Below are 27653 nucleotides of genomic sequence, written 5' to 3'. Positions count from 1 at the left end.
TGATCTCTGTTGGCATTTGCACCACCCTGCTGACGGCATCTGCCACGGCTGTGTCCCTCAGCTCCACATATCGTACATCGCCTAGGCCGACGTAACATTTGCGTGTCCATCTCATTCAAGAAGTGCGTCATTTTTGGCCGACCTTTCCCGACGCGTCTCAGGAACGGATTTGGGATGAACCGAGGTCCGTTGTAAGCAGGCCATGTAGTGGGGTTACCTAGTGGCCTAAACCTTGCTCGGTACACCCGCCGAACTTGGTCCATCTTATACACATCATGAACATACACTTGCCAATCCAGTCGCTGGTTGGCACAACATGCAAACACATGTCGACAGGGGATCTGGTTCACCTGAAACTCACCACAGTCACATCGAAGGCCACGTAGGTCCACTGTAAACTCCAGTCCACTCGGCATCTCACGCACCTCAAAGACCTCATTCTACCGGTCAAAGCAACTAACCTGAATGTTTCCTGATGCAAGTTGGTTTGCATGCAACTTCGAGGTCACGACATCAGAAAACACATGGCCAGCATTAATCCGGGCTTCCGCCTCCGCTCTTTTTTGGGTAAACAACTCGTTCAGCTTGTAGAATGTTGCCTTCACAAGGGCAGTCACGGGGAGATTCCGTGCGCCCTTCAAGACTGAATTGATGCATTCCACTAGATTTGTCGTCATATGACCCCATCGATATCCACCATCAAATGCCAACGCGTACTGTTCCTGGGGGATTCGGTTTAACCAGTCAGTGTAAGCCTCCCCCCGTTCTCGTAAACGTTGGTAACGCACCTCGTACTCCCATACCGTCCTCGAATATCCTGCGGGATATAAAGAAATATTTAAAACAATAGAGGTAAAGACACGAATTGAATGGAAATCTGATACTAAATTAGTTAACTATTCTGAGTGTTACCTATGTTGATGACCAGTTTCTGTAAGTACGGCGCCTTGAATTTTCTCAGAAAATTCGACTCTATATGCCTAATGCAAAACATATGAAAGGCTCTCGGAGGTGACCATGCCCCGTTACTCCTTTCCATAGCTGCATTTATGGATTCGTGACGGTCGGATATCAGTCCCACACCGTCCCGAGTGACAACATGCTGACGAAGGTTACTCAGAAAAAAGTGCCACGCATCTGAAGTCTCTCCCTCCACAATTGCAAACGCAATTGGTACGATATTATTGTTACCATCCTGTGACACCGCCACTAGTAGACAACCCTTGTACTTTCCGTACAAGTGAGTCCCATCCACCTGGACAACTGGCTTACAATGTCTGAAAGCTCTAATGCAGGGGTAATAACTCCAAAAGACACGATGCAATACCCGAATATCAGTTACCAAGTCATCGCCTTGGTATGCAGGCATAGTCTCAAAATGAACAATAGCTGACGGCTCCTTGTGACACATGGCTTCAAACCATATAAGCAACGCTTCGTACGATGCCTCCCAACCTCCAAATATTTTTTCAACTGCCTTTTGCTTAGCCAACCATGCTTTCCGATAACAAACGGTGTAGTTGAACTTCGATTGCGCCTCTGCTATAACTGATTTTACCTTTAAGGCGGGGTTAGCCTCAACCAACGGCTTAATTGCTTCTGCAATCGTGGTCGAATCCAGCTTTGAATGATCCTGAGAAATTGTGGCTCTGGTACATGTGTGACTGCCATTATACCTCCTTATAACCCAACAGTACTTCCGGCTGATCATGCTAACCCGGATAAGCCAATCACACCCTGACCCATACTGTGTACACTTCGCATAAAATGTCAACGGCTCAGACTCATACACCCGGTAATCTACGCTTCTTCGTATATTATACTCTTTTATCGCTTTAATAACAGCTTCCCTGAAACTGAATTCCATACCAACAGCAAATTCACCATCTGCAAGAAAAGGAATTTCTGCCACCAGGATAGCCATGCAACCAAATTAAAAAACACAAATATTTAAACATTTGAATATAAAGGTAACACAAATTTTTACTGCATCAATTATAATAAAACCCTACAAACTATTTATATTTAAATAATTTACTAACAAATACTTATTTGTATTCAACTAATCTACTAACAGATAATAATTTTAATTTAACTAATTTACTAGTTATATTTACTTAATTTACTAATAAATTCCTATTTATATTAACTTAATTTTAATTTAACTGTATTTAACCAATTTAACAAATTTTAATTTAACTCACTTACTTATATTGACTTTAATAACTTCCAACGTAACCAATCTTAACTAAACTAATTTACTAGTTATATTCACTTAATCTACCAATAAATTCCTATTTAAATTGACTTTATTTTAATTTAACTAAATTTAACCAATTTAACAAATTTTAATTTAAGTAACTTACTTATATTGACTTAATAACTTCCAACTTAACAAATTATAATTAAACTAATATACTACTTATATTTACTTAATCTACCAATAAATTCCTATTTATATTGACTTAATTTTATTTTACCTAAATTTAACCAACTTAACGAATTTTAAGTTAACTAATTTACGTATATTTACTTAATAAAATCCAATTTAACCAATTTTAATTTTATTGATTTACTAATAAATTCCAATTTATAATTACTTAATTTACTAATTTAACTAATAAATATTAACGAATATTTAACTAATTTATTACTTAACCAATACGTTCTAATTTATATTCAAGTAAATCAATAACTCTCTTATAAATTTAATATCTTAAAGTTAAATACACCAATAGGTAAACAAAAACGCGTACTGATTGAGTATATTTTCAAACCTAAGTTAGCTACTTGGTCCAGCTATCAACATAAATTAATAAAAAATTCTAATCTTTCCTATAAATACGGAGAATTACGTACCTGCATTGGTATAATCCGAAAATTCCGGAACATGCATGGCTTCCAAATCCAATACTCGCATGAATGATGGCTCCTCAAACGGCACATCGTTTGCCAGTGCAGTTGCTACATCAGACACATCCGGAGCCATAGCTCCGTCACCTTGAACCTCATCTCCATCTGGACCAACAACTTCGTAGTTGCTTTCGAACTCTTCTTTACTGTCACTATTGTAATCCTCCCGTAGAATATTCCGATCGACCTCAGATTGCTCAAACTCAACATACAACTCGATGAACGAGAGTTGACTCCGATTTTCAATATACATGGAAAACATATCTTGCATGCTCGCTTCGTCCGTTACATATTTGGTTTGAAACTGGACGAATCCACCAAACACTTGTATAGGATTTCTGTATAGAATACATGATATCCTTCTTGCCCTCTCAGAATGAATCTTTTCACATATCACACCTTTGAGCTATTCAAATGAGATTGAAAAAGGAATCACCAAATCTAACGGATTTTCACAAACAAATGTTACTCCTTCAGATGTTTGTAACAAAATCTGACCAAAATAATACACCTTCAATAGTATTCTGTCACTCATTTCTCTCAATCACATTACAAACTCATAAACTTGAGTTTTGGATTTTTGGCTCCTTTACTAAACAAGTGACGAAACAGAGAAACTAAAAACCAGGAGGACCGTTGAAGAAGGAGACGAAGAAGATGAGAGAGTTGTTGTTCTGATCCACTTTTCACCAACATTTATTTAAAGTGCCAACCAAATCGGACCATGCGATTACCTTTACTGAATTCAAAAAAATAATAAAAAATTACATGTCGGACCCTCCGATTTCCTAAAACAACACAAAAAAAAACCACACTTCTAGCAACTCGGATGGTACGATTTTCATCATCAAGAATTTCAGCATCTCTTCCTCCTCAAATCGTACCAACCGATTTGTTGGTCAAAATATGAAGCTCAAACAACTCGCACCATCCGAGTTGTTGAACCTGACATTAACAAAAATGCTGCCCCACATATCTGTATTGCGCTTTCATGATTCCATATCTGAATATAACACACACATAGCTTCCATGGCTCCATATCAATAAAAATGAGCCCGAACCTGGACAGGTCGAGTTGTATACTTGTAGGGTTCTACAATAGTATATTCAAAAACATAAAAAATAATGATTAATTTTTTATATTCATTTTACATTCAAGTTAATATTAATGATTTTAAAAAAAATTAAATGAATAAAGAAATAGAGTGTAGGCGGTTAGGTGGATCCCGATGGGGTGTGTGTTGGAGCTGAGCAATGTTTTGATTGGCTCCCTCTATTCTCTATTCGATGATAAGTCACTCAGGAAGCTGAGATTTTCAGCTGACATTTCTCGATGCTAATGGCTTCAGCTATCGCTAACGCCCAATTCACCATCATCAACCCTTCTTCTTCTTTCGATTCTCACGGATACATTGGTCTCAGGCCCACCCAACCTTCCAATTTGAAGCTCTCTTCTAACCGCACCACTTCAACCAACCTTCTTCGCCCTCTCCACCTCTTCGCCGTTAGAGCAAGTGATTCCCACAACGGTAACCATGCGGGTCCACTCCACAAGCTTGGCCTCTCCGACGCCGAATGCGAAGCCGCCGTTGTTGCCGGTAACGTCCCGGAGGCACCTCCGGTTCCCCCTAAACCGGCTTCTCCGGTTGGAACTCCCGTCGTCCCTTCACTTGTGAGTCTCCGATTCAATTTTCGAATAGGAACCAAATGTGTTGACTTTAAGCCTTGCGCATTCTTGCTGATGACTTAGAAAAACTTGTTGAGTTAAGCAATTGATTTGATTTGATTTGATTTTGTATCAGCCACTTAACAGGCGTCCTCGCCGCAACCGGAGGACGCCGGCGCTGAGGGAAGCTTTTCAGGAGACGACAATATCGCCTGCGAATTTCGTGTATCCACTTTTCATTCATGAAGGTTGGTCTTGTTTTTACTTGTTTTATGCATTGTTCATGTGTAGTGGAGGTAGTGTAATATGCTATGCTGGATCTGTTTTGATTGGTAGCAATTGAACTTGCAGGTGAGGAGGACACTCCAATTGGGGCTATGCCGGGATGCTATAGGCTTGGATGGAGGCATGGACTTGTGCAAGAGGTTGTTGTTTGCTCTTGTTTCTGTATCTCCTACTAAAAGTGCTCTAGTAATCCTCCTTAGCATTACACTTGATTAATTCCCTTTTTATGAATTGGCTTTAATGTTTTCTAGCATTATTCATTTATTTGAGTTACTTATCAGAAGTTTGAAGCTGTTTAAATATGTTCAAGACGTTTCGACACATTTAATTGTTTCTTTAAATATCTAGGCTGGGAGGAACTTGGCTAGTTTTGTTTGGGTATTCTACTTCCCGTCCTGAATCTGCCTATTACATTGCTTACTTTGTCTTTTTTGTGTAGTATTAAAAATAATCAGTAAACACACAAAGTCGATCCTCCCATATAATGCTCTTCTAATTTATATTTGCAAACCGCATGGTTGATGATGACATTGTGCTTGCCATATCTTCAGGTTGCAAAGGCACGGGATGTTGGTGTTAATAGTGTGGTGCTTTTTCCTAAAATTCCGGATGCCTTGAAGGTTCTATTCTGTTACTTACATACTGTAGATTTTCTGTAGTGTGATTTCAGCCCTGTATGACAGATTTTTTCCTTATAGTCTCCCACAGGGAATGAAGCATACAATGATAATGGTTTAGTGCCTCGGTCAATACGTTTGCTGAAGGATAAGTTTCCAGACCTTGTAAGTGAACATAATTTGAGGTTAATATTTTCTGGTGCTTGTAGAGAGTTAAGCCAATAATATCCTTATCAAACTTTTTTCAGGTTATCTATACAGATGTTGCACTAGATCCTTATTCATCAGATGGGCATGATGGTATAGTTAGAGAAGATGGTAAGAGTTTTTTCTTGAGAAAATTAAAACCTATAGTTGTTTAATTAGATTCTCTTTTTTTTATAAAAAAAAAAGATTCTCTCAATATTAAAATCTAATATGTTTCTTCTGCCATCTTAGGAACCAGATGCCATGATGGATATATGTGTTAAATGCTATTAGTAAACATGATTGACTTGATAATTCATAAAACAAACCCTCTGAAACATGAACACTTAAAGTACTAATCATAATTACTAACTTTGATATCTTGTAGGAGTCATTATGAATGATGAGACTGTTCATCAATTATGCAAACAAGCTGTATCCCAGGTAATATGACTGCATTCTAAATGGTTCACTTTCAAATTTTGATCATGTAATGGGGATGATAGTTTCTCAATGTTTTAAAATGAAAGAGGAAAGAGCTGATGCCAAATATAGTTGTAGCAAACCAGTATTATTCCCATCGTTCTCAAATAACTATCTAGCTTTAAATACACACATGGATTACCGAAATGATTATGATAGTCTCAATGTTAGAGGGAGAACAATTTTGGTGTATTTTGCAATAGTATCATCACTACTAATCCTCTCTCATAATACTAGTAGTCTTCTTTCCATCTACCCTCCTATCCATTTAATTTAATAGGTGTATCACAGGTAAAAAAGTTAATATTGCGTGTAGGTTAATGGTTGAGCATTGCTACTTTTGGATTTCATATGCTTTTTTCTTCTCAACTTCCAAGGGTTCCTTTTGTACTTATATAAACCCACTAACATATATTTTTTTCAATCCCTTTGTCTTTATTGACTGTGCAAAAAGGCCCGAGCTGGAGCAGATGTTGTCAGTCCTAGTGATATGATGGATGGTCGGGTGGGAGCAATGCGAGCAGCTCTTGATGCTGAAGGCTTTCATCATGTTTCTATAATGTCCTACACAGCAAAGTAATTTGACTACTAATTCTTTTCCCCCTTGTCATATCTTCTTTCTGTGCCATATTGCATTTGAAATTTCTGAAGGTTTAGTTAATTTCAAATATGTACATCTCAAAATTTTAGGGAAGAAAAAACAGAAATAATTCAAAATTTGTATGTACTTAGGGTGAGTATCCATTGTGTCATTGATCTGTTATAATTCTTATTCAAATGTGTTTATGAAGGGTTTAGATATAGTACCAATTGGTAGATCTATATTGTCTGTTCAACTCACTGTCCTAAAATGTGCATTTATCTGGTACCAACAGGTATGCAAGCTCATTTTATGGCCCATTTAGAGAAGCGCTGGACTCCAACCCTCGGTTTGGGGACAAGAAAACGTCTGTGTTAACTTGAACTTCCAACTTTTTGTTATTTATTTACTTACCCCCAATCCTCCTCCTCAACTTAGAGCCATACATGTAATCAATTTAACATGATTAATTGATACTTTGCTTATAAATATGGCCTTGTGTACAAAGTTATCAGATGAATCCAGCAAATTACAGAGAGGCTCTGACTGAGATGCGAGAAGATGAATCTGAAGGAGCTGATATTCTCTTGGTTGGTTCCCTTATTTGTGTGTGCATGATCATTACAAGAATGAAACACTGCACGTTTTTTGTATACCATTTTCTAACTTGAAAATATTGGTTTCCAGGTGAAGCCTGGTCTTCCTTATTTGGATATCATAAGGCTTCTGAGGGATAATTCTCCTTTGCCAATTGCAGCATATCAGGTTTCTTCTTTGGCTTACACTAGCACTTGACAAAAATGAGAAATACTAGAGGGTCATCAGAAATACTAAAAATAATAAATTTTGATTGCCCTCTAGTATTCCTCGACAAAAATAACACCATGCTTTGATACTTGTTTAGCGCACTACTCTTTTGTTTTAACAGTTACTGCAATGCAGTAATGCTACTATGTCTTGTCAAATTCTAAGTCGTCCAATTTTTCGTGGAATAATTGAGTGCTTATTTATCTAACAATCTTTATGTGTTGCAGGTTTCTGGTGAGTACTCAATGATAAAAGCTGGTGGTGCTCTGAAAATGATTGATGAAGAAAAGGTTATGATGGAGTCACTATTGTGCCTCCGACGGGCTGGTGCTGACATCATCTTGACCTATTTTGCTCTTCAAGCTGCCAGAAGTTTATGTGGAGAAAAGAGGTAAAATTGTTCAAAATATGTAGGGGATAGTTCATTCTAGAAGGCGGACGGAAAGCGTAACTGTATGCCGGTTTTTGTCTAAATGCTTTTCATCTCCATTGCCAACCCGTTGTTGTATGATAAAGGATGCGCTGAAGTGAAAAATGTAGTGTGTTTTGGTACTGAAACGAACTATATGTCGAGAAGCTACTGTTCCTATCGAGTCTTCCATTCTCCTACGTGCTCTTCTTGAATGCATTTTACTGTGTTGAACTTGTTAAAATGGAAGCTCATGGTTTTCTCGTGTTGTTCAATATGTAGATAGTGACTTGCTTTTCATGCAATAAAATCGATAAAAGGGTTCAAAGTAACGCCAATTTTATAAAAACAAGAATTCACAGATTTCCTGAAGCTAAATTATTATTATTATTTTATTTATACTCGTGCACATACATATCTATCTGCCTCCAAAAACGCAACCCAAACTTGTATAAAATTCTGGCGCACTCTATTTTTGTTATCAGTTATGAGCCTTGCCTCTACATTCCTTAACTCAAAGCAACAAATAAATATAGGGAATATGAGAGAGGGGGGAAGGGGGGCGACGGATCAAACTTGTGTCTACCAAATTTTGTACCAAGTTGAGTGGAGAGTGTGAGAACTGAGAAGTGAGAAGAATAGTCATTCATTCCCATTTTCCCGGCATGACTTTTTTATTATTAACTTCACCCGTACTCAATGAGGAACCTCTCTGCAATGGTGGCATGTGCTGCTGCACCTATTGGTAGAACATCTTCATCAATCATGAAATGTGGGGAGTGTCCTGTGTGAGTAGACCCCAATGTCTCATTCCTTATCCCTATGTAGAAGAATGCTGCAGGGACCACCTGGGAGTAGAATGAGAAATCTTCAGCACCCATCATGGGTGGAACTACCTTGAAATTCGTTTGACCCAGCAAATCAATGGAAACCTTCTTCACATGCTCATACATTTTGTCATCATTGACTGTTGGAGGATATATGGTGTACTCCTTTTCAAAGAAGTCAACCTCTGCAGAGCATCTATACACACCGGCTTGTTCCACAATCACCTGTTTGAGACAACAATAATAATAGGATTTCATTCCAGCTTAGCTATATATGTGTATTCATTCAACTTAGTATATAACACAATGTAAGTTGCTATTAACCTGCTCAATTCTTTCAAGTAGTTGATAAAAGCTGGTGTTAGAGAAAGCTCTGAAAGTTCCACCAAGAACCACTGTGTCTGGTATCATATCAAGATTGTTGCCTCCATTGAATGAAGTCACAGAAACAACCTAAATTGCAAATGGGGCTAAGTTCTTAGTATATACCAAATATGGAAAGAAAAAATCCTCTAAAGTGAAGACAATTCTAAAGTAATAAACTAAGTAGTTAAATAATTATCATTAATTTATAATTTTTATCGTATGTGAGTCTCACTATTTTGATTCAAAGATGATTAGATTTTCATTTTCTCATTTTACTAATTTTCTAACTTTAGAAGAGCTTGATCTACTAAATATATGAGGCCGTACCTGTGAATCCAAGGGATTGGATTCGCGGGAGACAATACCCTGCAAGCTGATCACAGCGGCTGAACCGGCCAAAACCGGATCGATCGAGTGGTGTGGATCGCCGGCGAGTGCTTTTTTCCCTGTGATCACGGCTCTAAAAAAACCACAGCCAGCCAGCAATGGGCCGGGCCTGGACCCAATAATAGCGGTTGGATGCTGATGGGATACATGAACTGCAAATATAGCCTCAACATCCTCCAATGCACCATCTTGTATCATTCTCTTTGCACCATTTCCAGCTTCCTCCGCTGGTTGGAATATCAGAATTACAGTTCCCTGCCATAAGAGCAAGGCCTGGTAGGGTCAATTGTGAATATGGGACAAACAGACAAGCTAGACACTAATTTCCAAATGAGAAACCATATGTATGTTCTCCGTTAATGGTTTCAAATCCCTCAATAAATATTCAAATTACTAGCAACTGTTTTCATTTCTGTTTTTCATTTTTGTTTTTAAAACTTTATTACAAGAATAAAAAAATAAAATTTTATTTTTCATTTTCATTTTTTATTTTTTATAAATTTTTTTAAAAAAATATTAAAAAAATAAATCCAAAATCATAGATTTGAAGCATGTGTAAATTCTATTTTCAAAAGATCAGATATTTCAAATTAGTTCATAAAAAGTATAGCCATAGATTAGATTTGTCTCTTTTCATCCCTTAGATAATGATAACAGCATAACCAACTTTATTTATTCTAGTAGTTAGTTTACTAATACGTTAAAGAAAATGCCGCATAATCATTTTAAGACACATCATATAATTAGTGGAAGAACCAATTTAATTACCGTTTTAAATATTAACCCTCCAAAATGTGTAAATCTCCTGAAACCAACAAAGTTTACAATAGCTTCAGGTGTGGAGAATAATCTACACTCTAGACTCTGGTCATCTATGGAAGACTTGTGAAACCTGACACACCTTTACCATTCAGTTACTCACTTCACATTACCATACTCTACTGTTGTGTTAGTACTACTTGGCATTAATTTTAGTGGTAGCATGATTTGTGTTTAATTTTTGTTTAATTTATTTATTATAATAAATTTTAAATATTTAATAATTATTTATTTTTATATTTATAAAATTAAATATTACTTTTTAACTTTTTTAGTAAATTAACAAATACTTTTAAATATCATATCAATCACCAAAAAAGAAAACACCAACCCACGTTGTCCAATCACATGCTAAATCTAATGAGCAAGTAGTACTGGACCAGATACCATTCTATTGACAACACTGAACACCCTATAGCAATGTCTGACTGCATTTATTCAAACAAATAGCTATTAAAAAACTTTTGAATTGTCAATTTTAAATTAATAATGTCATTTTATTTAACTGAAAATAATATATCAAATTGAAAAATGTAAATATCCACATTTGATGGTTACAAATTCGATTTCTCATTAAATCTATGCAATTTTAAGTAAATTTAAAGAAGTTTAAAATTTGATGTAAAAAAGAAAAAAGAAAAACATATTTGTTCAAGTACAATCCTGGATTCCATTGGAACAAACACAGGAGCATTGGAACAAACACAAGGCATGCTCCTGAATATGTATGTAGTCCCTCTAATGTCAGAATGCACAGAAAAGTTTTATGCTCGTCAAGGTTACATTACTGGTGCAATCAAGAGTCAACTTTCCCTTTAATCGAGAGAAAAACTGCGGGGTAGTTCATCATATTCAATCACGTGTTCTCAAACCAATAAAACCAAACAAACTTTATTTAATGTGGTAGATACCATCTTAGGATTCTTAATTTTTGAAAAAAAAGTTATTAATTGTGAAGTACCGATATTTTTTTATTTGTTGTGTCTGCGTATCAAATATTTTAGACATGATATTATTTAATATTTGTTCATACGCATCTTTTTTGTATTTAATTGTGTCTTAAAAAAAATTAAAATAAAAAATTTAGATATATTTGGACATATTTAAATATTATTATATATCATATCCAACTTTATTTTTAACATATATTCATTTAAAAATAATATATATTATTAAGTATTTAAATAAAAAATATTTTAAATACTTTATATCATAAAAAATATTAAAAATAATTAAAAAATTAATTTATATTTTACATATATATCGTATGTCGTATCTTATAAAAATTTTAAATTCGTATATTTGCGTATTTCGTGTATATTGTGTCCTGTGTGTCCGTATCCTTAGTTCGTATACGTGGAACATAGCTTTTTTTTTTGTGTCTTATAAGAATTAAAAATTTGCATATCCATTGTCATATTGTATTTGTATTATTAGTATTTATACATTATAGATTATTAAGTTAAGTATAATTATAGATAGATAACTTTTCAATAAATTTATAGGTAAAGAAATAATTGAATATTTTTACTAAACGATAGTAATTCAATTGGTGAAAGGTACCCTGCTTTTATAATTTAAGAACGGGGTCACAAATATAATTTCAATCCGCTGATAGAAATAGTTTTTTTTTTGTGACTTAAGTACGTTAAATAAAAAAAATTATTTTTTATTATATATTATTATTAAATTACTTTTAACAAAAAGATTTGAGAATAACATCATCACTTTTTTAAAATTATTCATTAATTATTAATGAACGTAGATTGGATTAGATCGGATATGACCAAAATTTTTATTTGATCCGTACTAAAATTACCGAATTATATCGGATCCAATAACCAACATAATTTTTTTAAATAATAAATTAAAATAATATAACATATATAATTATTATTAGTTGAAATAAAAAATAAAAAGAATATTTACTTATTTATTTCTTTATTTTTGCAGATACGCGGATATACGGATCGGATATGTAGATACCTACACAAAATCTACAATCTGCGCTATTAGTGTGCGGATCAGATCCAATAATCTTATAAATCGATCCATATCCATAATTTTAAATCAAATTCGAATAAACATCGCGGATATGTAAATCGAATCCGATTCATAAATACCCTACATTAATATCTTTAGTATAAACTACTAAGATTGTATAGTGTATTTTTTATGAATAATTGATTGGCTTGCGCTGTATGTTGGGAATCCAAATATCTAGTTATTTAAGGTGAACATAAGATCATGATCAACAGAACAAAGTTATCATTTCTCTTTCTACATATAAAGAGAAGGCCAAATGTATAATATGACAGGAAGACTAACTCTTGGTTCTCAATTCTTGTAAGATATGAGAGAAAACATTTTAGATTTAAGAATAAAAATAAAAATAAAAAATTGTGTGATGAACAGTGTCACACGTTATAGATGATTTTAAAATAGGCTACAATTTGTAACCTTGGAATTAGGCAAGAGACAATTTAAAAGTTACTCTATCAGTATGATTATAAAAATCTAAGGTATAAAAATAATTATAAGATTTTATAGTCACACAATTTCTTCAACCAAAGATTTAAAGTATTGTTCACATGAAATGCTTAATCTTTGGAAAAATAAAATATTATCATTGTGATATGAATTTCTAAGTATAGTGATAATTTGAAAAAATAAACGATTGCAAATAAAAATGATCAACCATAAAAAATTGTGATAACATTGATATCTCAAATTAATTAATTAAAACAAAAGCTCCTTAAAAAAAATTTAAGGAATATTTTATTTTCTGAAAATCTTTTTTAGTTAATCTAATATTTAATGTCTTTAACATAAAATGAGAAAGAAAAATAAAATATAATAACTAATAAGAGAGAAAGGGACCACCAACCACCCCTCTAGATGTTTAATTAGTAGAAAAGCCTTCATAGTTTATAGTATGTCATATAGTGTTTGTCTTGGACTTCAACTTGAACTTTCATAATTACTTTGTCTCTTGGTGAAAAAGAAAAATAGATTTAATTAAATTTAATTCACCACTGAATAAGTAATTTGTATTTACTAGCAACCAAATAAAATGGGTTGATATTGTTAGAAAAATGATAAAGATTTTAAAATTGGCATGATAATAAAATATTTTTTGCTAACATGAATCATATTTTGGATTTAAAATTTTATTAAAAGTAATTTAATATGTAAAAAATTTAATAATACATAAATAAAAAATTACTTAAATTCAAATTTTAGGACACTAAAATAGAGAAAGACAATAAAAATATAAAATAAATATTACAATCAAAAGAAATCCAGCTTTTAAAATGACAAAAAGCTAGTTGGACAAATATAGCGTGCGAAGATTCCTTCAATGTTTCTCAAAAATGGAAGAACAAAAAGTTGCTAACATTTGGCTATAAATTTTGAGACCGAGTACATGAGTACATGTACTGAATGATGACACTAAGCACATGTATTGTAATAAAAATATAGAATTAGTTTTACTTTTAATTTTTTATAATTGAACAAAACGGTAAATTCATAATTATTATTGATATTTCTTAAATATAAATAAGAGGTAAATTCTATTGTAGTTACAAGCATCTGGTCTATTGTTAGGAGAATTTTTATTATATACAATACTAAATAAATGTATTCTGTATACTTATCATAGAATAAAAATTAAATTATTTATATTCATTAATAATAAAAGATATGTTTTTCTCGGTGGTATAATATATAATATATTATATGTTTGTAAAGTAGGGTATGTATTATATATTTCTTTTAAGATGAGAATTATTGTAAAGTAGGATTTAAAAAATTAATTATTATTAAATTAAATAATGTGTAATGTGAGTCTAATAAATTATAAAGAGTAATTTGAGAGAGAATAAAAAAATAAAATATTTTTTTATAATATTATATCAATTTTATTACCGTATTTTTTTAATTTCTTATATAGTTACCAGTTTTATAAAAAAAATATACAAATTTACTTCTTTTTTTTTAAAGTATCTTCTCTTTTAATAGTTATTACATTTTTAGAAGGTAAGTTGAGCGCATGTACATATAATACTGTAGAAAGAATTAATAAATAGACATATGAGCATTTTTTATAAGATAAGAGTAGAGCTAGAAAAAAAACCTTCAACAAATGTTCTCGAGTTTTCAATATTTTGGCAGCACCCATAAGCATGGCCACATGTGCATCGTGCCCACAAGCATGCATTTTGCCGGCAACTTTAGATTTGTATTCCCATTCCACAGCTTCCTGTATATGTTAGAGCGATTACAGAACAGTTAATACCTATATATTAATAATTTCAGGTAAATGTTTTCGTTAACATTAAAGCAACAATTAATTATTAGTAGCTAATGAGTAATGACTCATGATATAGTCTCCTCATACTCAATATATGTAGAAGTGCAAATCTAACTTTTTTTTCTCTTCTTTTCTTGTTATTTTTTAAATTAATTTTTTAATTATTTATAAATTGAATTTATATATAGTTTTTTATCCTTTTTATTTATATCAAATTAAATTCACTTTACAAAGTAGAATGGTAAAAATACAAGTAATATAGGACATATTTACTTTCTACCTAATATATTTCGAATACATTCATATTTTTTATTTAATATAATTGAGAAAAGTATAAATATAATTTGTTTGTCAAGACACTTAGAGATAGAGTAAAATAGTACATAACATAGTACTTTATAAAAATTATAGCATCAAATTCAAAAAGATCTGACAAAACTAAAAAGATTTTAAGGTTTCATGATTTACGTCACACAGGCAAAAAAAATGACAAAATACTAAAAAATATTTGAGATTTTATTATTTATGTCAGGCGAAAAAGACAAATTAAAGATACAATCATGTGTACTATGTCAGAATAAAAAAAATAAAATAATTTCGATATATTAAACATATATATTCATTAATTTTGAAACATTATCTTATAAAAAATAACAAGTTTTGGTTAGAAAGGTTTTTATAATTTTTTATTATTTTGATCAAAGTAATGAAATAAAATTATCATAAAAAATATAAGATAAATAACAGAGCCACATAAGGTAAATAATACCAAAAAAGGCCGAATTTAAAAAAAAAAAGAAAGAAGTTAAGAACTATAATAAATGTATAATTATTAATCTTTAATAATTTTTATTTTCAATTCCACCATGAAATATTATGAAAAAATTTAAATAATTCAAGAGAAACATCTAAAAAATGTGTTTTAAAATTTTTATACATTCTCAAGGTTGTTGATATAAAGATAAGGGAAAGGTAAGTTATAATCTCACAACCTAAGAGAAGAGACAGGAGTATAGCATGGTCCAAACGTCCAAGCTAACAGAAGTTGTGGATACCTGTATGGGAAGTGCATCCATGTCAGCTCTGATGGCAACAAAAGGTGGACCATTAGTGCCGATCCACGCACGAACACCTGTTTTAGCCAGTGGATATCGATAACTAATTCTCATCAGATCCAGTTCTTTTCTTATTAAGCGACTTGTTTCGATTTCTTCAAAAGCCAGCTCAGGATTTTGATGGATCCTTCTTCGTACCTTCCGGAGCCAATCCACTGTCTCCGGCTGACGTGCAACCTTCAACACCGCTTCTGAACATGCCTTATTCCATGAAGATTCACAGTCTTCTCCATCATCGATGTCCTCTACAGATTCTGTTGTGCGATGTGTGGCGTTGTTGCTCTTGTTGATGGCGGCTTCAGATGATGGCGGAACACTCTCTTTGTGGCCCGAGAATAGGAGACTATTGTACACTGTAGAAGGAATTTGTTTAGCCGATAAAACTATTGGTGAAAGAAAAATTAATACGAATAAAGTTGAAGAAGTGAGAATTTTCATGTTTTCTATTTGAATTGCAAACAGAGTAGAAGGAGGGAATAACAGAGTGTGAGAAATAAGTAAGAGGGTCGAAAAAAATTAGAAAGGAAGAAAAAAAAGTACATAAAAGAATTTTAACACGTGGTTATAAAATAAGCTGAACATAAATAAAAAAGAGAGAGAAAAATAAGATTTTTTTATTTAAAATTATTATTGAGTTGTTTAATATTTTTGTTACAGTGATATAGGTGACAGATAATTGAAGCACGTGATACAGAACGTTGAAGAGATAGACAGAGAAAGGACCTACTATTTTTTCTGCTCTTTTGCAAAGGGGAGTGACCGAGTGTTCAATATTGCTACAATGCCATTCTTTATATGACGAATTGTTATTAGACTAATATTTAACCCTTTTTTCAGGTACATAATCATTTTAATATATTAATTAATACTTGTATTACAAATTAAAGTTTAGTTTTGATTAATTGAAAAAAAATTATTAAGACATGTATTTATTCTTATTTAGTAGTAATACATTATAGATTGGAGTGTATTTTTTGTGCTTGCCTTCCAACCTAGGTATGACTATGAATTATTCAATTATACAAAATCTATATTTATTTATTTTATTTTCTTTTTATATTAATTATTTTTTATGTTCATTTAAAAATTAATATACTTAATTAAAATATTTGAAATAAATATTTTTTAATACATTCAAAATAAAACTTAAATTTGAGAAGAATAGAGTACTACTGATGTACTCTACTATTTTTATAATTTTAAAAGTTTATCACAATACATATTTGATAACGTTGGAAAATAGTCAAACAAAAAACTGGTACGTATGCTAAGTTGTACAAGAAAAAATAATAGATAGAAATTCTTATATTATTGAAGCAAGCACTCCAAATTAAACTTCACAATAAATAATGAAAAAGTATAATATTTTTACTAAAAAATAATTCATAATCATCAGAATTTTAAGATGCGACAAAGTTCATAACAGAAAATATAAATGAATAAATGTAGTGACAAAATTGTACTACTACTTTTGCCACACTTCTTAATTATGAAGTTAATTCTATGTGACTCTAATAATACAGACAATTTGTCTTTCTTAAAAAATATTTCCTATTATGGATAAAATTGAACGCACCTGATCAAAAAATGAAATAAATGTATTTTTAGTTTTTATTTTAGATAAATTTAATGAATATATAAAGATATTTTTTACATTTTTCTTGGTTAGTAGATTACTAATAAAAAAAATTATGTTTAGTTTTGTAAAATAATAACTATTTAGACCAAATAATATTTTGAGAATATAATTAATGTTTGAATGAAAACTGATATTATATATGTAGAGTTATATTCTCTATCATCACACTCTTTTTATTTATTTATCTATTTAATATTCACATAAAGACAAATTTATTTTAAGTATATAAAATTACATATGACTATATTTATTATTACCAAGTTTGTTATTGAACTAAAAAATAATTTGATTTAAGCTAAAAAAATTATTTGTTTGGATATTCTTTCATTTTATTTTTATATTTAATACTATTAAATTATAAAAAAATTAATAAACATATTTATTATAATAAATAATTATTTAACTTAATTTAGTTACTTTTTGAACTTTTAGTAAAATTTGACGATTAATTCGTGAAATTTAAATTATTTTTTACTCCTAAGATTTTTTCTTTTTCCATTATATAGATTCTGACATTAGTGGCATGGCTTCAAAGAAAAAGAATCACTTCGGACTCTCAAGTGGTGGTTGTCTTTTCGTATTACTTGGTTCTAACTCCATTACATGTCACACACATCTCTCATCCATCTACATGCACTATCACTTTCCCTCTACCTTCTTTGTTAGCCTACATAATTCTTTATTTTATGATTATCTTTTTTTATTTTCTTTCTTTTATTTTTGTTCTGTATACTTTGTCATTATCTTCTAACAAATTAACAAATAATTTTGCTTCTATTATTTACACCTTTATTCCTAGAAAAAAAAAATTAAAACATAAACGTTTAGTATTAAGAAGAGAAAACTTATGATATTTTTAAAATTTTGGCAGCTATCTCAAATAAATAAATTATTAGAAAAATAAAAATAGCCTTTTTTATTCACTACACTACCACATGTTACTTACATTTAAAATTTTAACATTTAATTATTTAAAATTTAATTACATATTAATATTTTTATTTAATATTTTTATTGGCAAACAATTAAAAAAAACGTGAATGAAATAATTAATTCATCAACCCTTATAAAAATGTTTGTGAGAATAACTAATCAAAGAATACAGATCTTTAGCTAAACTTTATTTTACGGCAGTACAACATTGATTATATCCATATGTTGGTATGGTAATTTCTAAAATTATTTCACGCAGAATTCTTAGATATTTAGTGAAATGAATTGAAATATTGCTTACATCTTAATTCTTATAGTTCTACGTACTACTACACAAACTAGCTATAACTTTATTGCCTTGTATATTGTCCAATAAAAAGGATACAACCACCTCCAAAATAGTACCATTTTAATTGTGCATTATTTGCCAAAAATTCACTTATTATTGTTGAGTTTATTGTGTGGCTGGGTTTAAATGGTTTGTCAAAGTTTTGAGTCTTAGACTAGAAAAGATTACGGATAAGTGAACAGAGATGTAGTACTGTTAGCCTAGGCCCTAGGGTATAGACTTCTAAATTATATGACTATGAAAGTTGACAAAATACTTAAAAATATAACATGTGCCTAAAATGTTTGAGTCTTGCAGAAATGGACTCGATATGATTGATATCACTCATCACAGTGTATTCCGGGATTTCAATATTGTACTATGTAGGTTAAAACTTAAAATAAAGGTTTTTTATTTATTTAAAAAAAAAACTCAAGAACCAATTGAAGTTATTGTTTTTAACCAATACCCTTATTTATTAGTTTAACTTTTTTTTAGTCTGTGCATTTAACAATATATTTCTAATTCACATTTTTAAATATTATTAGTTAATTGTTGACTAAAAAATAATAAATTTTATTGATTCTTTAATATTTTTTTATATTAAAATAAAAAGGTTTTCAAACCAATTATTTTAAGGGATTTTTACCTAAATAAAAATTTATTCAATTATCTCTCTATCTTAATATATGTCCTGTTATTATATTAGTAAACTGTAATGGTATTTCATTTTTTTATTTACAAATAAATTTTATTAACATAAATTCATTAACTCATTTTTTTAAAAATGAATAGATCATAGTGTCTACATGAATATTAATAAGAAAACACAAATCCAAAATAATTGTCGTACTTAAATCGCAGTAATATTTGTTGCTTCAAGAGAAAATAAATAAGCCTCTATCAATATTATTCAAGATGAAAAAAATATAATTGTATAGAATGTCTCTCTTATCTGTAAAAAGAGAATTATAAAAAAAAGATTGAATGTCATATATTCTATAATTATTTATCTATTTTATAATTACTATGTTTTACTCTAAAAATTTTGTTTTCCAGCAATTTTGTATTTTGTGATTTAAACTTAATTTTGAACTTCTAAATTTCTATTGTTACTTTTTAAGACCTTAAAACTTAATAGTGAGGGATTCAAACCTTCAAAGGGTGGTAACTTAAAAGTGAAAAAAGATTGTGAGTATGAACTTGAGAAGTATTAAAATACTAAATACATGATGAATTGATGAGATATTGAGTAACGACTTTAGGGATAGATGAGTAACCCCTATCCGAGATATAACATTGAGAATAGATGAGTAATCCCTATGTATGATGAGATTTTGAGGATAGACGAGTAATTCCTATCCGAGATGCGATTTTATGAGTAAACGAGTAATTCCTATCTAAGTAATGGCCTATGGTTAGACGAGAAATCCCTACCCGAGTTATGGTTTGAGGCACCTACCTGAGTAGACGAGTAATATCTATTCTGGGTTAGGTGAAACACCGGCATGGGGAGACGAGTAATACCTATTCCATGTTATAGTGTTCTGTCCAGGGTTAGCTATCAGACATGTCGGGTTGGCTGTATAATTGACAAATGAGCTCATTAGCCATAGGACAGACATGCATCATATGCATTTGTGTGTTTTACTTGCTTGTGCATTATTTAGGTTTGCCTTTGTGAATCACTATGCTTACCTGCCATATTTGCCACCTGTTGTATCTGTATGCTACTTGTGATTGCTTTGTCTGTATTGCTTGTCTATGCACTGGAATTTTGAAGGATCAGAGAAACGCGGAGATTAGGGCTTAAGTTAGAAAAGAATTAGAAATAAGAACCTTAGATAACCTATACTATTTATGGTTTTTAATTTATAAACGTTAAGATTTAAATATGAATGTCGGAGTTCTAGGATCGCCTCTGGCTTTTTCGAGACCTTATATCTTATGTATGTGGCACCTTTACCCTGCTGAGAACCCCCGGTTCTCATTCCATACAGATATTTGTGTTTTTCAGATGCAAGTCGAATATGTTGTCTAGACTTCTCCTTATGTTGTTTAGTTTCTTGAACCTCACAGAGGCTTTTGAAAAAATATGATATTTTGTGTATTTTAAAAACTTGGGATTTATATGTATGTATGTAAATATTCTCCGGCCAGCCTTAGTTTCACAGGCTGAGCTCGGAGCTTGAATATTTTGTATTCTTGACTCTCTACTCTCATTGTCTATATATGTATATATGTACCTATGCTTTCTTCGTACACAAATAAATGTTATTCCTGAGCACTGTGCTTTTAATTTCACAATTTTGCTTTAACCATCATTCAAGGCTCCTCGAATATTATATTCCTTCAATCATATTATTTTAGAGGTCGTAATACCACACCACCTCTGTTTTACGGCTTAAGCGTAAAGTTCTGTGTGATAGGGTGTTACATTATGGTATCAGAGCAGTTCGTTCCTGCAGAGTCTGAGGGATGGACTGATTATGCTCTGGGCATACTCTAGGAGTTTGTTCATGCTAAACTAGATTATCTAACTGATATATGTGGCATAAATATTCATGAGCATGCATTTGGGACTTTAAAGCACTAGACTTGCGATATTGATATTGATCAACTTGATATCACTTGTATGGTGTGAACAGAAATCCGATGTCGACTCGTGGATGCGGTCACGGGCGAGGCAGAGGTAGGATAGGTAGTATGAACCCTGAAACGGCAAAAAACGACCCTGTGAACTTTCTAGCTGCCTTGGAAACATGGCTACAGCTATGCAGGTGATAGCTGAAGCGTTGAGGAATCAAATGAATAACGAAAATGGGAACAACGGTGAGAGGGGCCGATGACACTTGCCGCTGTCCTGAAGGTACATCCTTTGACCTTCAGAGGGACCACAAACCCTACTGAAGCTGATAATAGGCTCCAAGTAATGGAGTAGGCTTTGCAAGCTCAGCAGGTTCCTGAGGAACAATGGGTGAAGTTTGCGACCTACCAGTTACAGAGTGAAGCTCAATACTGGTGGCAAAGAACATGGCGTATTCTACAACCAGACGAAGTTTTACAGAAAATACTTTCCTAATTCAGTTAGGAACACTAAAGAGCTTGAGCTACTGCAGTTAAAATAGGGTCAAATGTCTGTTGCAGAGTACACAAATAAATTTGAAGAACTATGTCGGTTTTTCCGAATCTGCCAAGGTGCTCTGGAGGACTTTGCAGAATGAAAATGTATAAAGTACGATGGAGGACTTCAGAGTGACATTTCGAGCTTCGTTGGGTCAATGGAGATTAAGGTTTTTTTTTCAAACTTGTGAACAAGAGCCGAGTTGCTGAAGAATGTGTGAGAAAGGCCGCTATGGCAGAGAATGATAACTGGGAGTTCTACTAAAGAGACCACAATCAGAGTCTTGCACTAAGGGGCCAAGAGTGCAAGAGGAGTGGCTACGGACCTCAACCCTCCCAGAGTTGGAATAGCTTTGAAGAGAGTGGCAGCATCGGAAAAATGAAGGGAGGCAGATTAGGAAATACTCAGAGGACTCGAGGTGCCAAAGGTGTGGGCTTTTTCATCCCGATAGGCCATGTCTACTAGGTTCAAGATTATGTTTCACATACAGGGAACAAGGGCACAAGTCTTGAAATTGCCCGAAGAAAGAGAAAAAGAAGACAGGACGACCTTAGCAACAAGGTCAAATCTCTCTAGAGGTACGGAGAAACTGGTAACTGATTTTTAATTACGTTATAGGACATGGAGACATTGCATTATTCGTACATAAGACGAAAATGATGAATTAAGACTAAAAGTGTCGAACCTAAAACTAAACCTAACTACGTTGCATAGGATATTAATCATGCGTAATTTTGCTTGACGTGAGATGAATAGCCAATCTCTTAAAGATAAATGAAATCAGAGTACGGCAGCGGGAGCGAGAGGAGTGTGAAGACATTAAGGTTGCTCGGATGAGGAATAGATCTTGCGGTTGACAAGCCATTGTAAGAATTGGTTGAGTGTCGAGGAACTATACGCTGAGCTAAGAAAGGAATTATTCTCGCAAACTCTTGCGGTGGACGATATTTTCGAGGGTGAAAATTTTTGTTAGGGGGTAGGATGTAAAACCCGCTAAATTAATAAATAATTAGCCAAGAAATTAATTATTATTTAAAGAATTAGAAAATTTAATTTTATAGTTTAATGAGGTAGAACTAATTAAAACATGAATTTTGACACTAATTTTAAAGAATTTGACCAAAAATTGGACCATTAGGCCAAATCGGTTAGACCGGACCCAAGGCCCAACATATAAAACCTCCATTTGCAGCCCTAACACCATCATAAACTAAAACACATTGAAAATAAAAGGGGAAGGGTTACAGTGAGAAGAGGAGAAGGAAAACATAATCACCTCCAATCTTCAATCGCTTATATCCTTCAATCCGGAGCTCCGATTGACGATTCGTCAGTGACCACGCGTTCGTCCCGGAATTCTCTACAAAACTCAAGGAACAAAATTGTTGGTAAGCCTCACTTTCATTCCCAGATGTTCACTCTTCAGTTTCAAAATTTTTTAGCTTTAGTGTTGAGATTTTATGTAATTTTAGTGTTTAGATCAAATTAACTTTGTGGACTTGTCAGATCTTGTCTCCAAACTTCTGTTGGTAAGGTGAAAAATCTCTAACACTTATAAAATTATTATAGAGAATGAGGTATTGATTTAGTGATGTATATGTGATATTAGATTAAATTATAAGTGTTGGTGGCAAATTGGTGGTGTTGAAAGCTTGGAATTTAGATCGTTGGGGCTTAATTTCTATTTGGAAGAGGTGTGGAGCCTTGGATTTTGTAAAAAGGTGGTCAATTGTGATGTTCCGGGTTTTACGAGAAATCGGCCAAGGTATGATTTTGGTTTCTCATATGTAATATATAATGTGTCGTGAAAACTTAGTCTAATTGACCGTAAGATAGGTTAAAGAACATATGTATGTTAAAAATTAGTAATTTTAATATAAAGGTTGATGATTGATGACTTTGATGATAATTGATGACGAATTGTGGATGTTGATAATTTGAAGAAAATGTGTTGTATGATATTGGTTGATGACTTTGATGATGATTGATGACGAATTGTGAATGTTGATAATTTGATGAAAATGACTTGTATGATATTGGTTGTGATGGAGATAGAGTAATGTGGATGAAGTATATGTGATTGAGTAATTGTGTGAGAAAATTGATGTATATGTATATTGATGGTTTATGGAATGAATGAGGAGGGTTGAGATTGAATTTAGCTTGTTTTGGGTTGGTTTAAAAACTTAGAATGTTAGTTTGAGTTGGAAAATGTGGTAAAAATAGAGGTTAGTGTTTTTGACGAAAAATTTGATTTTGAATGAAATTTGGAGGTCCATAACTTGAGTCTCAAATTTTGGATTTGAATGAAAATTGTTTCAAATTAAAGATAGTTTCAAGGGCTTTAAAACGGTATAAATTTTGTGGAAAATAGATTTTTTTTAGAGGAAGTTATGCGGAAAAAACTGAATTTTCCTTAAGTTGCAGAAAAATCAGAACTCCTGGTGTGTGTGCGTACGCACACTGGTGTGCCCGGGCACCTGCCAGGGAGTGTGTTTTGGCTCGTGCGTACGCACGAGCGGTATGCGTGCGCACACACCTTGTTTTACTCCAAAAATTCTGTTTTTCAGCAACCTTGTGTTTTGTGATTTAAACTTGATTTTGAACCTCTAAACCTCTATTTTTACTTTCTAAGACCCTAAAAATTAGTTTTAGTCATAATGAGGGAGTTAAACCTTGAGAGGATGGTAACTTGAAAGTGAAAAAAGGTTGTGAGGTGGCGAGTATGAGCTTGAGAAGTGTTAAAACACTAAATACATGATGAATTGATGAGATACTGAGTAATGGCTTTAGGGATAGATGAGTAACCCCTATAACATTGAGAATAGATGAGTAATCCCTATGTATGATGAGATTTTGAGGATAGATGAGTAATCCCTATCCGAGATGCGATTTTATGGTTAGACGAGTAATTCCTATTCAAGTCATGGCCTGTGGTTAGACGAGTAATCCCTACCCGGGTTATGGTTTGAGGCACCTACCTGAGTAGACGAGTAATACCTATTTTGGGTTGGGTGAAACACCGGCATGGGAAGACGAGTAATACCTATTCTATGTTATGGTGTTTTGTCCAGGGTTAGCTATCAGACATGTCGGGTTGGCTGTATAACCGACAAATGAGCTCATTAACCATAGGACAGACATGCATCATATGCATTCGTGTGTTTTGCTTGCTTGTGCATTATTTGGGTTTGCCTTTGTGAATCACTATGCTTACCTGCTATATTTTCTACCTACCATATCTGTATCCTACTTGTGATTGCTTTGTCTGTATTGCTTGTCTGTGCACTCAAGTTTTGGAGGAAGCCGAAAATTATGGCTTAAGTTAGAAAAGAATTAAAAATAAGAACTTAAGATAACCTACCCTGTTTATGGTTTTTAATTTATGAATGTTAAGATTTAAATATGAGTGTCGAAGTTCTAGGATCGCCTCTAGCTTACTAGGACCTTATATCTTATGCATGTGGCATCTTTACCATGCTGAGAACCCTCAATTCTCATTCCATACGGATATTTGTGTTTTTCAGATGCAGGTCAAGAGGCACCTCATTAGGCGTCTGGAGTTCCAGTTGCAGCGGAATTGGGATGTTGTGTCTGTGTATTTACTTTTCAGCGTTGCGCTTTTTAGTTTCGCGTTTTTGCTTTACCTGTTTTCAAAGCTCCTCATATAATGTATCATTTTCAGTACTATTATATATATATATATATTATTTTAGAGGTCGTAATATCATACCACCTCTATTTTATGGCTTAAGCATAAAGTTTTATGTGATAGAATATTACAGAAATAATACTTACTATCAACTAATGGTAGAAAAATGTTAATTAAGACAATAATTTTGACAATTTCTACTTATAAATTGAGTTATTTCAAACTCTCAAAAACTTTAATTGAATAAATTCTGAAAATGACTTTACAAGTTTGGTGAGAATAGCAAAAGACAGAAAGAAAAATGCACAAATTAAACTAGGATATTTTGTGTAAATCTAGGAAATAAGGTGATCTGAATTTTAAATACTTACAAACTTTTTAACTTTGCAATGTTAGTAAAACAAAGACGAGTGCTACTCACTAAATCTCAACCTTTACTATATCAAGTCTACGAAAGCAATTTTTTTTCATTTAGCTTATTTTCAAAAGTAGAAACAAACAACAATTCTTTATGAGCCTAGAGAAATTTATTAGAAGGGAGGAAAGTTTTGAAGGAGGACAACGATGAAGGATGGAATGAGATAAAAGATAACTAAGTGAGAGGATTCAACCCCATTTTAATCTACTAGAGGAACACTTCTAACATTCAACCATTATGAGTCTCACAAATAAGAAACATAGCACGAAATAGAACACAAAAGTAGTCACAAACATATTTAATAACATCTATTAATATTATTTTTTAATAAATACTTAAAATTATTATAATAGGTATACATTAATTAATGAAATTTTGAAATATAAAAATAATAATTAATTTAATTTAAAATAAAAATAAAATTTTATATAATTATTTAATTATGACTAAATTTTTTGATTTAATATATAACTCACTATAAATTACTAATCTAATAATCCAATAATCTAATCAGTTCAATTATCAATTCAATTATGATATTTATAATTTAGATCATGACTCAAATTATTCAATTTTAACATGAGTAACCCTTCATCCTTAGAGGATGTCCTTCAATTTTAAACATATATGTTTTACTTAAACTAACTATTTACCGACGTATAAATGCCGATCCAATTAGAAAATTAGCCTTTTGTAAGCTAAAAATTATCTAAAAAATTGTAAACATTTAAAAACAAATAACAATCAAGAAAGAAAGAAAAGAAAAGAAGAGACAAAGTGGAAAATTAATTAAAATGTTGATTTTCATGTTGTTTATAAGATTCTTAAATTAAAAATAATAAAAATAAAAACAAAAAATACAAATACAAATCAAACATATAAATAGAGTGCATCTAAAATATTAAAATTCAGAACAAACATCATAGAAGATAAATGAAATAGATATAATAAAAAGAGCAATTATATGCAGGTAATTTGGTAGAAGTTGAGAAAAAAATCACAATGAGCAGAGGAGAGAGTTCGAGGAAGAAACATAGTAAGGAAGCCGGCAATGCTAGTAGCAGAGATAAGGGGGAGAGTGCAGGGGGGTTTGTATATGGGGACAAGGAGGAGATTAACTTGAGAGAGACGGTCAGACCCTTAAAAGTGTCCTTTAGAGATAAAGTGGTGGGCGCTAAAACGGCTAAGGCTTTCACATGGGTAGAATCTCTTTCTAGAGATAACATGGTTGTGGTGTTTGGAAAGCATGGAGACTCCACACCACCACGTGTAATTTTGTCAGAAAAAACTAGATCTTCTTTGACTGAACCATATATGAATGCAGTGGTTATTAAGGTGTTAGGAAAGCATTTCAGTTACACAGCGCTTCTCCATAAGCTGAAGGCCGTATGGCGCCTCAAAGGTAGTTTTGATGAATTGTTAGATGTTGGGTTTGAATATTTCATGGTTAAGTTTGATCTCTTCAAAGATAGGAAGAGAGTGCTCTTAGGTGGTCCTTGGCTAATTGTAGGGTTTTATGTGGTTGTAAAACCTTGGTCCTATGATTTCAGACTATGTGAGGCCTCTTTTGGATCCACCATGGTCTGGATCCGCATCTCTGAACTTCCTATATGCTACTACCAGGAGGAGGCAATGATGTGCATAGCAGCGGCAGTAGGGAAGCCAATTAAAGTTGATTTAACTACAAAATTGGTAGAGAGAAGTAAGTTTGCGCGTGCATGCAACCAGATCGACCTTGGTATGGTGGTGATAAAGAAAATCATTGTTGATGACTATGAATATGA

General features: G+C 32.4%; 2 protein-coding genes across 2 annotated transcripts; one reads left to right on the top strand and one right to left on the bottom strand.

Annotated features, from left to right (window-relative positions):
• The first annotated feature begins 4136 nt into the window (after positions 1-4136).
• Positions 4137-8190, top strand: LOC107460694 (delta-aminolevulinic acid dehydratase, chloroplastic). Its single transcript, XM_016079078.3, has 12 exons — positions 4137-4585; positions 4716-4827; positions 4931-5004; positions 5416-5484; positions 5563-5646; positions 5730-5799; positions 6056-6111; positions 6605-6726; positions 7026-7097; positions 7239-7320; positions 7418-7495; positions 7765-8190. The coding sequence occupies exons 1-12, from the start codon at positions 4247-4249 to the stop codon at positions 7930-7932; spliced, it is 1326 nt and encodes a 441-aa protein (XP_015934564.1). The 5' UTR covers positions 4137-4246; the 3' UTR covers positions 7933-8190.
• Positions 8191-8284: 94 nt separating this feature from the next.
• Positions 8285-16295, bottom strand: LOC107460693 (IAA-amino acid hydrolase ILR1-like 6). Its single transcript, XM_016079077.3, has 5 exons — positions 15716-16295; positions 14484-14609; positions 9467-9781; positions 9098-9226; positions 8285-8998 (listed from the first exon to the last, which is right to left on the bottom strand). The coding sequence occupies exons 1-5, from the start codon at positions 16211-16213 to the stop codon at positions 8633-8635; spliced, it is 1434 nt and encodes a 477-aa protein (XP_015934563.1). The 5' UTR covers positions 16214-16295; the 3' UTR covers positions 8285-8632.
• Between the last annotated feature and the right edge of the window lie 11358 nt (positions 16296-27653).

The sequence above is a fragment of the Arachis duranensis genome, chromosome 8 (assembly GCF_000817695.3).
Source record: "Arachis duranensis cultivar V14167 chromosome 8, aradu.V14167.gnm2.J7QH, whole genome shotgun sequence".
NCBI classification, from domain to species: Eukaryota; Viridiplantae; Streptophyta; class Magnoliopsida; order Fabales; family Fabaceae; genus Arachis; species Arachis duranensis.
The sequence above is the reverse complement of the archived record's forward strand: the minus strand, read 5'-3'. Positions and strand labels throughout refer to the sequence as shown.

Bases quoted from the DNA above. Each gene is read 5' to 3' on its own strand.
- LOC107460694 (XM_016079078.3), top strand. From the start codon at position 4,247: ATGCTAATGGCTTCAGCTATCGCTAACGCCCAATTCACCATCATCAAC. The intron at 5,005-5,415 runs GTTGTTGTTTGC...CCATATCTTCAG, and splicing joins GGCATGGACTTGTGCAAGAG to GTTGCAAAGGCACGGGATGT. The intron at 7,098-7,238 runs GTCTGTGTTAAC...TTGTGTACAAAG, and splicing joins CGGTTTGGGGACAAGAAAAC to TTATCAGATGAATCCAGCAA.
- LOC107460693 (XM_016079077.3), bottom strand. From the start codon at position 16,213: ATGAAAATTCTCACTTCTTCAACTTTATTCGTATTAATTTTTCTTTCA. The intron at 14,610-15,715 runs GTATCCACAACT...TAACATATACAG, and splicing joins TGGATGCACTTCCCATACAG to GAAGCTGTGGAATGGGAATA. The intron at 8,999-9,097 runs GTTAATAGCAAC...TGTCTCAAACAG, and splicing joins TACTTGAAAGAATTGAGCAG to GTGATTGTGGAACAAGCCGG.